The sequence below is a fragment of the Colossoma macropomum genome, unplaced genomic scaffold, assembly GCF_904425465.1.
Source record: "Colossoma macropomum unplaced genomic scaffold, Colossoma_macropomum, whole genome shotgun sequence".
Taxonomy (NCBI): domain Eukaryota; kingdom Metazoa; phylum Chordata; class Actinopteri; order Characiformes; family Serrasalmidae; genus Colossoma; species Colossoma macropomum.
In genome coordinates this window covers 25,267,655-25,282,930 of record NW_023494803.1, presented here as the reverse complement: position 1 = coordinate 25,282,930, position 15,276 = coordinate 25,267,655, and the positions used below count along the sequence as shown (strand labels likewise).

The window sequence follows — 15,276 nt, the reverse complement described above, 5'->3', positions numbered from 1 at the left end:
AAAATGTGTTGAAATACTTCTATGCCCAGTTACGGGTAACACATTTTATGTTACTTTTAGCTCAGTATGTGTTAAAATAGAAAAAGTGTTAAACCAGGTAGGTGTGTTGTTATTAAACACATCACTTTTTAGAGTGTACAGAACTGTGCGTGTTGCTCCTGAGTCCTCTGAGGAATGGCCAACAACACAAATACCACCACGTCCTCTTAGGAGGGGCTTCCTTCCTCTCTTTCCTCTTCCACCTCTCAGCAGCGATGTGTTATTAGAGGAGGCGTGCAGGGTTTTGGACGCTAAAGCACCTTGCTTCGCACGTGAGGAGTGACCACCATTCGCTTTCCATACAGTGAGCGTTCAGACTGTGAAGAATGGACTCCTGCGGACATATCGTCCCGTTTCTCCTTTTAATTCTCCTCCACGAGGGACGGTCACTGCGCTGCGCGTGCACGACAGATTTGAAAACGTGCGCGAGCATCCACGAAGCACCGGCGGACTTCCAAAGCGCCCAGAACGAATGCAGAAAACTGGGAGGTGAATTAATGCGAGCTGGGTCTTCCCACGCCAACGAAACCATCGAGACTCTGCTCATTAACACGAGCGGAGACTTCTGGAGCGGACTGGAAGCAGAAGACGCGTGTTCAAGTAATGCGATTGACTTGGCGGCGTGTAAGCAAGTGTGCATGTCGGTTTCCAGAGGCAAGAACTTGACAGAAAGAGCGTGTGCGGACAAACTCGATGGATTCTTATGTGACGGAGTTAGCTGGGACACATGCTCGCTGAATATGACGGAAAAAGTCATACTCTTAGATAAGAATGGCTGCAGTCAGGGTCCCTGTGATGTCCGGTGCAATCCAGTGGGCAGCGGGTACACGTGCGGCTGCTTAAATAACTACAGACCGAGCCGTATAAACCCTCAACGCTGTGAGTATTACTGTTTAAACGACACGTGCAAGGCGTCTTGTTCGCAAGACAACAGTTTATGCTCGTGTCCCCGAGGCTTCGTCAGACATGATGACTATTTTTGCATGGACATAAACGAGTGCGAGTCCAACCACAACTGTGAGCAAACCTGCCTCAATACCATTGGAAGTTACGAATGTTCTTGCAAGGAAGGCTATTCTCTTGTAAATGGGTCTGCGTGTGTTCCTAGACTGGATTTTTATGAAGGGCAGAACACTCCAAACACTGGAGGCTCGGTCAACGTTTCTTCCCTGAATGACTTCTCCGGGCGGGTGGCCAGCCCCGGCAAATATGCTGGGATTTCAGTGACCATCTTGGCCGCTCTCTTCGGTCTCATACTGCTCGTACGCTATTTGCGTAAACGGAAACGTGAGGAAGGAGTGAAGGAGGACTGCGACGTTCTGAATGACGCCCAGCAGGAACTGTAGGATTCTGATGCCGTGGTTCGACTTAGGGTCAGAGCACCGATGACCACGCCGGTCATCAACTGTTCTGTTGATCCGCGAAGATCGATCTCTGAATGTCTAAAGTTGCTCTACCGAGTTAAGAATGTATGTGGGAATATGTCTACAGTTGTATTTTAAACCTTGTTTTCTTACTTCTACTTGTATGTTAAAACAGTAGAAGTTTTTCACTGCTGCATTTATGGACATACATGCATATACAGTCGTATGCAAAAGTTTGAGCAACCCCAGTGTTACACATTTTGTTTATTTTCTATGTAAAATAAGTGAAGAAATCATGTTATTTGATGATGGGTACATAAACATAAGTCTGTATATGGGCTTGGAAAACATTCACTGGTTTATTAGTTAAAAATGCAGTCAACTATATCAAAGTGTTATTATAGGTTTCTTCAAAGATAATGATTCCCAGATGATTCCTAAGACTAATGATATACAATACTGTGCAAAAGTTAGAGACCCCTGTCATTTATTTAACTTCCAGTCAAAATTGATATTAAGAACAAGTTATTCATTTTTCAGGTGGTATTTCTGAGGAGAACAGATGTAAGATACACAGGTCTGTCCATCCTTACACTGTGAGGAGACAACTGAACCCTATGGGTCTGAAAGGATGTGTAGCTGCCAAGAGGCTGTTACTGAGAAAAGAAAATAGACAAAAAGGAAAAACGTTTGCAAATCAAACAAAGAAGCTGCTGGTCTATGGCTGGTCTTCTCAGAACAATGGATGACCACCCCAGAGCCCAGACCTGAACATCATTATTTGGATCATGAGAAGCAGAAACTACTTCCACAATTGAGCTTTGGAGGTGTGGAAACAAGTTGCTGCAGATTTTTAGAAAAAACTGAACGAAAGTCTTCCAAAAAGAATGGAAGCTGTAATAAAGATGTGTGAACTGAAAATTATTTTTAGTCTGACGGAGATTTTTTAAGTGAAAGTAATAATTTAAATAATTTAAATCATAACTAATTATATTATGCTGTAAAGCTTTCTCTGGGCAACTCTCGCTATGTGTGTGTGCTTGTGTGACCCCAACTATGTGGTGTGTGCTAAGCAGGCCTGACTGTGTCAGGGGCTGGGGCCTGGAGAAGCACACACACACAGATTCTGTATGTACTATTCTATGAAGAATGTCTTTGAAAGGACAAACACATACGTAGAGAGACTCAGGTTGACAACATTAATCGTTGATTTGATTCCATAGTTAGTTACACTGTGTGCTGGCCTTAAGGTTTAATAAAAGATTGTACCTTTCTCTGCCACAAGTTGTTAAAGCTAATTGAAGCTAATTTCTTGTTAAATATGTTTTTTGTCTTTTTGCTTGATGCTGAAAAATAAATTATTTGTACTAAAGGGCCATTTTGACTGGAAGTTCAAGAATGAAATCATGTACTATGTAAATGGGTCAGGAGTTCTAGCTAAAGGACTTCTTTTTGTAATGGTATGTAAACTGAAATATGATGTTGAACATTACATTTCATCTCAAAAATATCCACAGCAATCAGGGCTGTTTTCAGTCAACTGAGATTCTCTCAACATGAGATTGTCTCAGCATGTCAAGTTTAATTTACAGTGAAACAAGTTTACATTTAAGTTCAGTCTTCTGTAATTTTTAACAAAGTGGTTTCTCCACAGCTCTATATTTTGTAAAGTTAGAAGAAAATATATGCATCTTTTTGTATTCAAAGAGATAAAGTTAAAGAGCCAATGTCTTCTTGCAACAATAAATTGAATCAAAACCTTTTCTGCCTTGATCTGTAATGTGAAGATGTGAAGAACCTGTAAGAAAGTTGCTCAGATATTGTGATACATGTAAAAGGTAAACAAAAAATCTCTAAAATGCCCACATACACTGTGTTCAGCTCCAGGCACAGCTGTAAATCAGACTACAGCCCATGATTTCCTCACTCAGTCATATTTTGAGTCAAACCTTTTTTGGGTTTTTAACATTTTAACAATGAATAATAACAAAAATGATGTTAATTGGCATGATCTGGTCTGCTTAGCTTTTTTGGTTCTGTCCATTTTTTTTCTTCAGATGACCAGGGTTAATTCTGGTCATTTTTAAAACAGACACTCCAAAACAACCAGTAAAACTAAATGTGTCCTCTGAGTTTTTATATATAACGTTGATGATGGTAAAATAGTGGTAAATTTTAAAATCAGGGTTTTCTTTGGCTACCATTTTGCCTTACAGTGCCCTGCATGTATCTCTATGAATGGATTTTAACAGACCAAACCTCTCCTAAAACAATGTCTCAGGCATCAGGAAGCAGGAAGCATATTTGTTGCCAATTAATGTAATAGCTTTCTGTGATGTAGCTTTTAGAGGCATTAAACTCTAATAGCCTACGTCTAGTTCCCACCACTGTGAACAATCCTGACTCAGTAAGTTGCTCTAGTACAGAGCATTTCATATCAACCCTGAATGACCGAATTCTCCTTTCACTTACTTGGAGTTCATCTGGCTCTGAATGATTATTTGATTGAAAGATTTGATAAATGAAGATTTACAGTGTCATTTCTGTAAAATTTCACACTGATTCTTTGTTCATATTAAAGTCCACACCTCATATAATGAAATACTAAGCAACTGTAGCTCAACTGTTGAAATAAGCACAGATTACCATATACAACATGCCTTCCAGCTCCCCTTTTGACTGATACTGCATAACCGTGCCATTATAACACGAATACAATACACATATTCATTGCTAAGCTGTTTTACACGGGTTTTAGGCTTGGAACTTAGTTTAAGGCTGTCTACTGTACATTTGATTGTTAATGGATAAAACACAACTCACCCTGCGTGAAATGCGCAGTAATACGACTTTACTACTTTACTGTAAACTGAATGGTACTTTGCCCTGCACGCTACCATATACAAATCACCTCTCATCACGAGGAAGTCTCACCTACGAGCACCTGAGAAACGCCTTGTTTTCGATTTTCAGCTCAACTCAGCAAGAGATAACATTAAAAAGTCATTGATTTATATCAGTGAACGTGAACAGGCCAGAGGGAAGACGTGAAGACGGAGACTGATTTGCAGATGGTACTTTGAGGTAAGTAGAGGAAGCCTCCGCGAGCGGCGGCACTATTTTTCTCTGCTAGAGCTTCAGAGCTCGGAGTGAAGTGAACGAGGCAGGATAGTTGGGTAGCGACGGCAGCAGCCGTGCAGGTGACGCAGTTTTCCTCACCGAGCGACTCAAACGGGGAGGATGAGCGCCAGCAGCGTGCTGTTTGGGCCTTCCGTTTAAGCCACTCTTATTGGAATGAATGTATGGAGGATTATGAGGCGCTGCTGTGTGTCTTCTCCATGGCGCTGTTTTCACCATCACCCCCTGCGCGGTGGCGAGGAGATGCTAGCTGCCTGCTGAGCCACCACACAGCACGGCTACGACATTAACGCTTCACTCGCTTTTTCTCTTCTCACCGTTGTCCTCATTTCAGAGCACTGACGCCCGATGAATCTGACTCTGTGAAAAGATGTTTCATCATGCTGGTAGGCAAGCTAAGACATCTGGGTTTGTCCGCATTGCCGTCTACGGCCCGTTTCTTATCATATTCACCACCACCATCCCCCCTCAGCAGCCGGTCACCGCCTTCCCCGACCCTACAATAGGTAAGAGGCTTTGGACCCAACCGACACTTTCGAACAACAGCTCATGTCTCAGTAATGTGTTAGGTCTAGTAGTGTGAGGCATTTTTATGTACAGTAACGATAGGATAAAGCATAGATGATAAATTGTAACTATCTGAGCCCTACAAATGTTTATACTCCTACATATCTCCTCAGCTTCTACTCTGGCATTGTACCTGCTGCCATACAGCCCACCCTGCTGGGGTTTTTGTTCGACCTTTGGTCATGAAGCAGCTGTAAAACATGAACCATTCAGTTAAGCAATTGTGTGCAATTTCCAGTAGGGCAGTTTTGCAGAGATCCAGGTGTTCCAGAGCATGGACGCAGAACACCAAGCACCGGTGTGTTCTTTGAGAATTCAGTGGCCAGATTCTCCTGTGTAGAGGGGTACAGACTAAAGGGAGCAGCAAAGATCACATGCACACGCTTCCAAAATGGATCGATGGGTTGGAGACCAAGCCTTACACCACTGTGCCTTCCAGAAGGTGGGTATATACAGCAGAAGTTCATCCAGGGCAGTGGTTTGTCCTGCAGTGCTAGCGCTGCCCTGCACATTTTGATGTTCCCCCTGTTTATACTCATGTTCAAACTAATTAGCTAATTAACAAGCCCTTCTTGAGACGAAGTTGGTGTATTTGAGGAGGAGAACACCAAAATATGTAGGACAGATGTACTACAGGACCAGTATTGAGTAGTAAAAGTGGGATATTTTGTGTTAAGGCACTATATGACTGACTGTATTTCAGTTCTTTGTTTTTAATAAGGGCTGGATGATGCATGCAGTTATATTCTTTGATTGAACAACAATGAACTGAAGGCACTATCATTTTGCCAGGCTGAGTGAACAGTGTAACTTGTCTAAACCTCCTCATATTTATAGCCAGAGCTATATATAAAGACTAATGGCCAATACTTTGCAAATGAAAGCTGTTTTGAAGATTGATTTGCTTTGTCAACCTCAAAAGCATCCTATAATGTGGGACTGTTCAGGAGCAGATGGAGTTTTAGTTGCTGGTGACAAGAGTGAGAGATATTCTGCCTTTACACATTAGGGTGAAAATTTTATGAGTAATTATTGAACCCCTTGAATGTTAGGCTTATGCTCAGTCACTAACTTTGAGATTTATTATTCAGTAGCTACTATAAAGTACTCAGTAACTACTGTGATACTGAGATGAATGTTTTGTAGTTATGAAAATGAGGACTGAAGTGTGGGTTGAGGTTTAAAGGGTTAAGTATTTTTTCGTGTTGTGCAGCTTTACTGCTTTAGTTACAGAATACCTGAAAATGCTAATCATAAACAGCGAAGCACTGAAAAGGTTTATTTCAGCTTCCACTGCCTTGATAATGTGAGGTCTGAAATGCAGGGTGTCTCAAGTCAGTATATCAGCTTATAATAAAAATGAAGGCTGCAAGTATGCACATTAAGAAAAGTAAACTTTTTAAATCATACATTTAGTACCCTTTTCCTCCCTTTTAACCCAGTCACAGCAAATATATATCAGTTAGTTAATAATTTCAGTTATCTTTACAAGACATTAGGTCTTTACATCTGTAATGTCATGTCTCTTCAGCCACAAAGGCAGAGCTAAAGGCCCCAGTTGTTTTATCTAATTGACATCTGGCTTTTGACAGCAATAACACTGAATGAAAATTTTTGGGTTTAGTGAAGTTAGCTTAGAAATAATGTTGAATTTTATGACACACCAATTTGAGTTCACAGTAAATGAAAAGAAGTCAGTTTGGTTGAATAAAGTCTTAAGCAAAGCCATATTTACCAAACCAGTCCCTGGCCCTTAACCCTAACTGACTCAAAAATTTATATGAGTTGATTTGTGTAAAAGTTGTGCAGACTTTTTTAAAACTGTCATTGTACAAAAATTGAATTTAAAATGTAATGTTAGTTAAAAAGTGTCTTAGATCTCTTAACACACCTACAAGGAATTATCTTCTACAGTAACTCTTTTTGCACAATAAAATTGATGTAAACCAAACTACTTAAACATTTCAGAGTTTAGCACTTTTATTTAATTATCTGTACTCACTTATTCCCTTCATAGATTGTCTTCCTCCATACATTGAGGATGCTGATGTTGCTAATAAGACCTACAGGCCTGGGGATATCCTCGATATTAGCTGTCATGAGGGATTTCAGATCCGTTATCCTGACATGGATAACATGGAATCGGTTTGCCAAGAGGATGGAACCTGGGACAATCAGCCTATCTGTCAAGGTATGATGTAATCTGATTGTAACCATGTGTAATGCACTCAAAAAGTGAGTTACTTAGTAAAGAAGATCGGAACATAAAAGGAAGAGACAGACTGAGATTATTTATTATTTAAGGTGGGTAGTTGGCTTTCTTGGTGTGCAGCATTTGTGCAAGAGGGTAACAATAGCTTTACAACAAATACAGGGCTTGTGCCAAAATAGGAAAATTAAACTTAGTTTTAATAAAGTTTTCTCACTAGTAATTAACCTAAAAACAAACAAAATATATAAATTCTATCCTAACTGTAGGGCCTACTCAAAAGCAGGAAAAAAGAAACAGTAAGTTTATTAGTGTAGCTAAGGCTGAGCATGACTTTTAACATCTTAATAGATTTCTAAAATGGTAAAGGTTCACAAACTGAACGTCAGTTTGTCACAGAATTTCTTGTCTTTGTATCATGTGGGTGCTCACACTAGACGGCAAGACAAAGAGTGAGTATAACACATAGTGAGTTTTGGCTACGAGTAAAAACTCAAACTCCCAGATCTCCTCAGATATCACATGACACAAAGCTAAATTTATCGGACCAGAACGGATTGTGCTTTTGTGTTCAGCAAAAGTGCAAACTGGGTATTAATATGGGGTTGAGAAACACTGATATCACAATGAGAGCTGTAACAATATTTCACTACAAACTGGCAGCTGACTGGAAATTGTAAACAGAGTGCCTTGACATCTGGATCCATACATAAAAGACATGATAACGGCTTTTATTTGCCTGTGTTTTACACGCAGCTCCTTTGTCTCTACGCTCTGCTGTTTAGGCGGTGGGCACGCACATCTCTTCACCCTTTTCTCCACTTTGCTAGCTCTCTGATTGGATGTTGTTTGAATCACTCACTGAGTACATCTTTGACGTTCTCACTACAGGACGTAGGAACGTTTTTAGTCGTAAATATCAAACATGTTTGATAATATTGGAGGGCCTCTGATCACTCAATCGCAGGGCTAAAGATACACTTGTTTCTTGTCTTACACTACCAGATCATCTGCGCCGTCAGCTTCTGATAGAGCTCCAGACCTGGAAAATCACTTCAGATTGTGAAAATTTGTCACAAGTGGCAAATCAATGTCAAAATCGGGCAAAAAATCATGCCATGTAGGCCGAATTTCAGGCAATTAAGCATATGATAAGCGCATCTTTGGTGTATTGTTATTAATAGTAAACAGTGAAAATCAGCAAAATATAGTTTAAACTGCAACATTGAGTTAGACAAAGTTTACATTAGTTCTCCGTCTGTTTGACAAAACATCTTTTTTGTTCTCTTCTCAGGCTGCCTGCGCCCTTTGATTCCTCCTCACAGTTACATGAACATCTCTGAGACAGAGTTTTCTGTGCCAGTCGGAACGGTGGTACATTACCAGTGCTACCCTGGCTACAAGCTGGAGGGGGCAGAATTACTGGAATGCATGTACAACCTCATCTGGTCAGATGTGCCACCCCGGTGCCTTGACGTTGAAGGTGGTTGATCATAACTATATTATTATTATTATTATTATTATTATTATTGTAATTATACAGTTTATTAGGCTGCTGAAGAGCCTCAACTAATTCAGAAATGTGCATCCAGGGGCCCCCATTCCCATCTTTATCCTAGAGTCCCAGAATCACTAAATCCACGCCTAATTTTGAATAAACATTAGATACTGGTTGCACAAGTGAACAAAAGATCAAGCACTGAACAAAGTAAACCCAGTTTCTAGAGTTGTGCTAGTAGTATTTTGTATGTTGTTGGGGTATCTTGGAGACGTCGCTGCTGTAGAAAATATAAATAGAAGTAGATTTTCGGTGGTTTATTTGTATATACTACCTAGCTGTACTTATTTCAGAATACTCAGAAATATTTGATTCACTGTTAAACAGAAAAATATTACGTTAAACGCGTTATATCAGTTTCCTCATCTAAGACTCTCATCCCTTTACAGTATGTCCATTACCTCCAATGGTAGAGCATGGAGATTACATATGCCATCCACACCCATGCAACCGCTATATCCATGGGACTGTAGTAGAGTTCTATTGTGATCCTGGCTATCATCTAGCAGATGATTACAAATACATCACCTGTCAGTATGGGCAGTGGTTCCCTCAGATGCAAATCTACTGCATTCAAGATGGTAAGTCCTGTCATGTGATATACAAGAAAAAGGCATTATCAAATACTTGATGCAAGAGTATTTATATAATTGAGCTGAAAATATAACTTAGTGTAGTAATATCTTTTCAAAGAACTAAAGCATAAACATTGTACTTAAAGTAATAGTACAGTACATTGCATGAGTAGTTGTCCAGTTTAGTGTTCTCCCAATCTAGCACATTTGGTTAATTTCACGAAGCTGATGATTTGAATCTGATGATTCTGACCAGGAAAAAACATTAAACTCTACAGGGAAAAGGACATCCACATACTTAAAAATAAGCTCTTTGGAGTAATGCTATAAAAATATCTTTGGTTCCCTAAAGAAACTTTCAATAGATTGGTACTTTAAAGAACCCTTTTTGTAAATAATGTGTTTTTGTAAATGATAAGGTTTAAAGAACCTCCTAATACAGTAATGGTCCTGTACCATTTAAAAGATTTTCCTAGAATCGTACATCCAATCCAAGAACCATTTAGGAGTACAAAAGGAATTGAGAGCCAATTAATAGAGCCTTGATTTATTCCTGCAGAGACCACCTATCCAGGCTTTCAGGACTCCTTACTGACCACTTGGAAAGTGGTGGCATTCACCGCATCCAGTGTGCTGTTAGCTCTGCTCCTGGTGATCATGGCAAAGGTGTTCCATTTCAAATGCAAGACCCACCAAAACTCAAGGTATAGTAATGCAATGGTTCCCTACCTTGGTCACAGAGTAGCCCTGTCCTGCACTGGTGTTTTCCCTGCTCAGTTTCAATTTTGAGCGGGTTTGAAAGAAGAGATAGAGTTAGCAGGGCAGGGCTTCTCTAGAGCCAGAGCTATAAAGGTACATCAGCAGTATCTATTTGTTTATGTAGGATAAAAAAATTGATATATAGAACATCTTTTTTAGTGATGTGCAAGAGGACAACAGGGGTCCAAATGTTTTAGTAGTAGATGGCGTTGCTGTGTGCCTGCCTTCCTACGAGGAGGCAGTTGGCAGCACCAGTTACCAGCCACCACATATGCTACCCCCTGCTGGTCCAGAAAGTGCACAGCTCTCAGAGGAGCAAGACCCCCCTTCATATCCAGGGCACACAGAAAGTCAGAATGGCGCTCCACTGGACACTGGAGAGGGAGAGACATGTGACAGCATCTCGAACACATCAGAGTGTCTTCAGGCCACAAATGCGTCGTCTTCACATGCTGTAGGACTGAACAACATGTCTGAGAAGACTAATGTGATCACCTCGATGGAGGAGACTGCCTCCACAAGCCCCAGCATAGACATAGCAGATGGTAAGAAGACTGTTTTTTCTTGCCATTTGTTGATACACAATGTATTGTGAATTTATGGTGTCTAATGTATATGTTGTCTGACTGTTTTTCTCTAGAAATTCCTCTTGTGGAGGGTGATGAAGAGGACTGCTGATACTGTAGATATCCACCATGAATTTTCTCATTGCTGTAGTTAGGTGTTTCTGCACTCCACATTTATGATTTCTTTAATTAATTTTACACAGACCTCTTTATTTCACAGAATGGCTGATATTAAAGCTAGAGCACACAAAACACTAGCAGGGCAATACAGGCAATAAGAGTCATGTTTGTAATTTCTCATGCTTTGATCATGGGAAAAGACTATGCATTCATTGAACAAACTGTTTCAGTGTGAATCTTACATAATCTCTCAAAAATACAGCAGTTACCAAAGGGAAAATGATTACAATTTACATAGCCTTTAGGCATTACAACTGAGTCATGCTTTTAATTGGTTAACTCTGTCTAGCTAGCCTTGAAATGCTACACAGAACACATAATGAAATACACCACTATTAAGTCACACTCAGAAATCTGTACCTGCTCTAATTTAGAGATGATTGAGAATGATCAAGGTCGCATTAAATCATATTTACAAATATTTGACATGTGTAATCCAAGCGTCAGGTTTTACCAATATGTTAATACGTTTGTTGCTATCCAGACGTCCAGAAATGATCAGAATTAAAATACAGTTTTTCTTAAATAATTTTGCAGTTTGCTTATTTTTTAACAGGGATTATACATACTGTTGTATACAAAAGTTTGGACGCCTCTGGTCAGTTTGCACGTTTTGTTGATTTTCTAGATGAAAACAAGTTAACACATCCTCTACAGAGAACACACGTTTGCACATTTTAATTCACAATTACAGTTTATTTGCTGAATTTAGCATATAGAGGAAAAATAGAACAAAGTGTGGCCTGTGTAAAATGTATGGCACATTTACTATGTTATGTTTTACCTTTTTCTAATACGTTATGAAATAGTGCAGTAAGATTTGTAGGAAATTGCCAAACATAGGTTTGCTTTAGAGGATGCCTTAGCTTATTTTCACAGAAAATCAAAACATTATTTGACAGGGGGCATGGAAACTTTTTCATATGACTGTATATTACCTCATCTTGATTATGTGACAGTGGCTTAAATTTTGTAACTTGTGTTATTTGAAAAAGGAGCCTTGTGAAAAAGTTGAATAAACTTTAAGGTTAGCCTCTAAAACATCACACAGAATTCAGCGTTTTTATGTACAGTGGGAGGTTGAGTAAACAAAAACTTGAACTAAGCTGAAAGCAGTCATTTTTCCTTGTTCAAGCACACAATAGGGATTTCCTTCAGATTGTTTTATGCAGGTTATTCCATGCTTTGTGTAGCCTGCCTATCCAAGGTGACACTGACTCCGTGCTCACTGAATACAAAGGATACCTACGCACTTAAAAAAGGTTTTTCAGTATTTATATATACAGAACCATTATATTTATATATACAGAACCATTAACACTCAAATAACAGTTTGCATGATTAAATGGTACTTTGCATGGTGAAAGCGTTTTCCAGATTGATGGAGAATGTCCTGTAGATGGTTCTATATAGAACCTTTTTGTAAAGGGTTCTATATAGCACCACATAGAGTACTTCTTTTTTTTACAAGACTGACATCATAACAATGGAAGAATCCTTTTTGGTTCTATATAGAAGTCTTTTTAAAAATGTTCTGTATAGAACCATATGTAACAATTTTTTTATCAGTCTGAGGAACTCTTCACCATGCAAAGATCCATTCAGTCATGCGAATGGTCTTTCGAGTGCTTATGGTTTATACAGAACCATTTTCTTTTCCAAAGGACCATCTTTTTTAAGACTGCACAGTGCTCTGAGAATATGAGACACACAGGAAGGATAGTTTGCCAATACGTCACAAATAAGGAAGGGAAACACCCATTCTTTTTAAGAACAGTGTCCACTTACTGTAAATACTGTTAAATCATATTTTTGAGTAAAGCACATGCAGGTTGATGATGCATATCAGTTATGAGAAATAATAGCAGTGGCCAACTGTGTTGTTCTTCCTCAGAAAGGTTCTAAAGGAATACATTCCAGGAATGCAGTCATCTAGACAAAATTTTCCAATTATCTAGAGCGCAGCCATTCAGGAAATGGGCTAAGATTAGACTTGTTTGGCTCTATCATTTGGTCAGGAGAGAAATTAAGAGCTGGATGGGTATCATAAATGTGATTGCTAGGCAAATTAGGAATTCACTGCATCCTGTCGATAACTAAGCGATGTGTGTAAACTAAGTAGCCTACAGTATCTAAAGGGCACCAAATGGAAAAATCAACAGCAAAACCACCAATCCTTCCAAACCTGTGGACCAAAGTTTCCCTCAAAATGAGGGGAAGGTTTCTCAGTGATCTTTATACTAACAGTTCTCAAACCAACTTCTGGGCACACTAGCTGGTTCACATTTTTGCTCTTAGCCAGCTCCCAACATTCCTGAACGTAGCAATTAATAACACTGAATGCATGTGGTCGCTTGAATAAAACATCTGTTATTTTTGGAATTTTGGAGCGGTGTAAAATCTCTTCAGAGAAATTTATTGCTGGCGGAAAAAATCCATAATTGTAAATTGAGTTTTAGAGCCTAAGTTTAAAGCTGTACTATGTAAGTAACTTTCGGGAGAAATAAAAAACACCAAAAAAATATAGAGTCTGAACACTATTGTGAGTCACCCTGTAAAGCCCTAAAATGTCATTTTAAAAGTCAGAAGTGTTGGGTCAGATTTCACAGGAGTTTTTCAGACCACGTCATACGTTTCTACATTTGAACATAACACACAGAGTAAAAAAGGATGTCTGGCTCAAAGTTTGGGTCTCAAATGCAAAATCAACATTATACTGATGAAGATTTGATAACAATAATAGATAATTCACTTACATCTTCAGAAGACGCTCCTTGCCCCATTTTTACTGAGTTCTCTTTGAATACTCTTTCAGTGTTTCGCATTCATCAGATTCATCCATTTAGAAAGGGGTCTGAAGCACAACGATGTTACAAAATGTTACATATTTTCACCAGAGAGGTTTCCAGAGGTGTAGCTTTAAGTTTCAGCTTGTATGTTTTTGACAGTTGCAAAATTTAACTTATAATTTAATTTACAGCTTTAAATGTATCCCTTAAGCATTTAACCTAAATACTTAAGAGGTTCTATGCAAGTACCCTCTGGTACCAGCATACTGGGTCAAAAACATGGACTTTCAGATGGGCCATGAGAACTGGTTTGATTAACATTGGCCTTAATTGGAATGAGGTCAAAGGGTGTGGTTTTTACTGATGTCTTACAAAACATGGTCACTCTTTTTGAACTATGTTGTATAGAAAAGCAATGTCAGTTCCCTCACTCTAACAGAAGTGATAAAAAGATCAGGTCTCTACCAAACCGGTTCTTTTAAGTTGTTCAGTTTTCATTTTGACAAAAGGCTGACATGATTAGTTCAAATTGAGAAATGTGAGAACGTAATAAACATAGTAAGATGATCGGAGTGGAGTATGGAGTAAAAAACAAGTTATAAACCATCTACATTACATTGATAACTTTCCATTACATTGCAGATAGTGTATGGATCAGCTTCGACAGATCAGCATCAAAGGTTCTGCTAGATAAAATCCTAGCACAGGCTCTGAGAGCATGTCGTGAACATGTGTTCTAGACATTCCATAACCACTGCAAATAAAGATGGAGGAAATCCCACAGAACCTAAGAAGACTGCATTTGACAGGAAATTACTGGTCTAATCTGAAAGCCCGTAATAATAGTAATCCATCAAATAAAGTATCACAGGAGTGCTGGAAGAGACACAAAGAAACACAGTTTGTTTTGGGTGGACAGAAGAAATGGGATTAACTAAAAAACACAACAGTAGTAACATCTGCCAGCCCACCGTGGCTACTTAGTGCTCCTAAAATTGATTTCACACTTTTAGAGAGAGTAAAAATAACACGCAGGTATATGTAAAGAATCATATTGTGAAACTATCAAAGATGCATATGTGCATATATAGACAGATGGATCAAGAGGTAAGCAGCCTGGTGTATGTAGGCCCTGAATATTGAACTTTACAGTGACAAACATCACACAACCAGGATATTTGAAAGGAAATTTTGTTAGTATGTGCGCAGTTAGAAAAACTTAAAAGTGCTATGTATTTGTGTTTCAGTACATGAGAGAATAGAGGGAAATGATAGTGCTGATTAAACAGCTAAACAATAACTAAACAAGGACAAAGCTGAGGTTGAAAAATCTATAAGAAGAAAAAAATGACATGTGGAGTGTGATGATTAGCGGAGAGAGAATGAAGGGAAGGAAATGCACCTGTTTAATATTCAGAGGAAGACTGGGCCAGGTAAAGCAAGAGGCACAAAACAGAAGAAGAAATTACAAGACTGTGAATAAGTCACAGCATTTGATTAAACAGTACACATGGTAGGAAGTCTGAAGTGTC

At 39.0% G+C, this 15,276-nt stretch overlaps 2 protein-coding genes across 3 annotated transcripts; both read left to right on the top strand.

The window, feature by feature from the left end:
* Positions 1–254: 254 nt before the first annotated feature.
* On the top strand, positions 255–3,164 carry LOC118824039 (fibrillin-3). The gene has a single exon (XM_036593943.1). The coding sequence runs from the start codon at positions 366–368 to the stop codon at positions 1,383–1,385; it is 1,020 nt and encodes a 339-aa protein (XP_036449836.1). The 5' UTR covers positions 255–365; the 3' UTR covers positions 1,386–3,164.
* Positions 3,165–4,293: 1,129 nt separating this feature from the next.
* susd4 (sushi domain containing 4) lies at positions 4,294–11,484 on the top strand. Of its 2 annotated transcripts, none has more exons than XM_036593871.1 (9): positions 4,294–4,487; positions 4,876–5,047; positions 5,350–5,550; positions 7,126–7,299; positions 8,612–8,800; positions 9,265–9,456; positions 10,010–10,154; positions 10,369–10,754; positions 10,850–11,484. In XM_036593871.1, the coding sequence occupies exons 2-9, from the start codon at positions 4,912–4,914 to the stop codon at positions 10,885–10,887; spliced, it is 1,461 nt and encodes a 486-aa protein (XP_036449764.1). In that variant the 5' UTR covers positions 4,294–4,487; positions 4,876–4,911; the 3' UTR covers positions 10,888–11,484. The 2 variants fall into 2 exon arrangements, with proteins under 2 accessions (XP_036449764.1, XP_036449763.1); XM_036593870.1 differs by having other exon boundaries at positions 4,295–4,487; positions 5,347–5,550.
* Positions 11,485–15,276: the final 3,792 nt, after the last annotated feature.

What these genes read in the sequence shown, in the direction of transcription:
- susd4 (XM_036593870.1), top strand. Translation starts at nt 4,912, where the DNA reads ATGTTTCATCATGCTGGTAGGCAAGCTAAGACATCTGGGTTTGTCCGC. An exon ending in CCGGTGCCTTGACGTTGAAG is followed by an intron (nt 8,801 to 9,264) that starts GTGGTTGATCAT and finishes ATCCCTTTACAG; the next exon opens with TATGTCCATTACCTCCAATG. An exon ending in AAGACCCACCAAAACTCAAG is followed by an intron (nt 10,155 to 10,368) that starts GTATAGTAATGC and finishes CATCTTTTTTAG; the next exon opens with TGATGTGCAAGAGGACAACA.
- LOC118824039 (XM_036593943.1), top strand. Translation starts at nt 366, where the DNA reads ATGGACTCCTGCGGACATATCGTCCCGTTTCTCCTTTTAATTCTCCTC.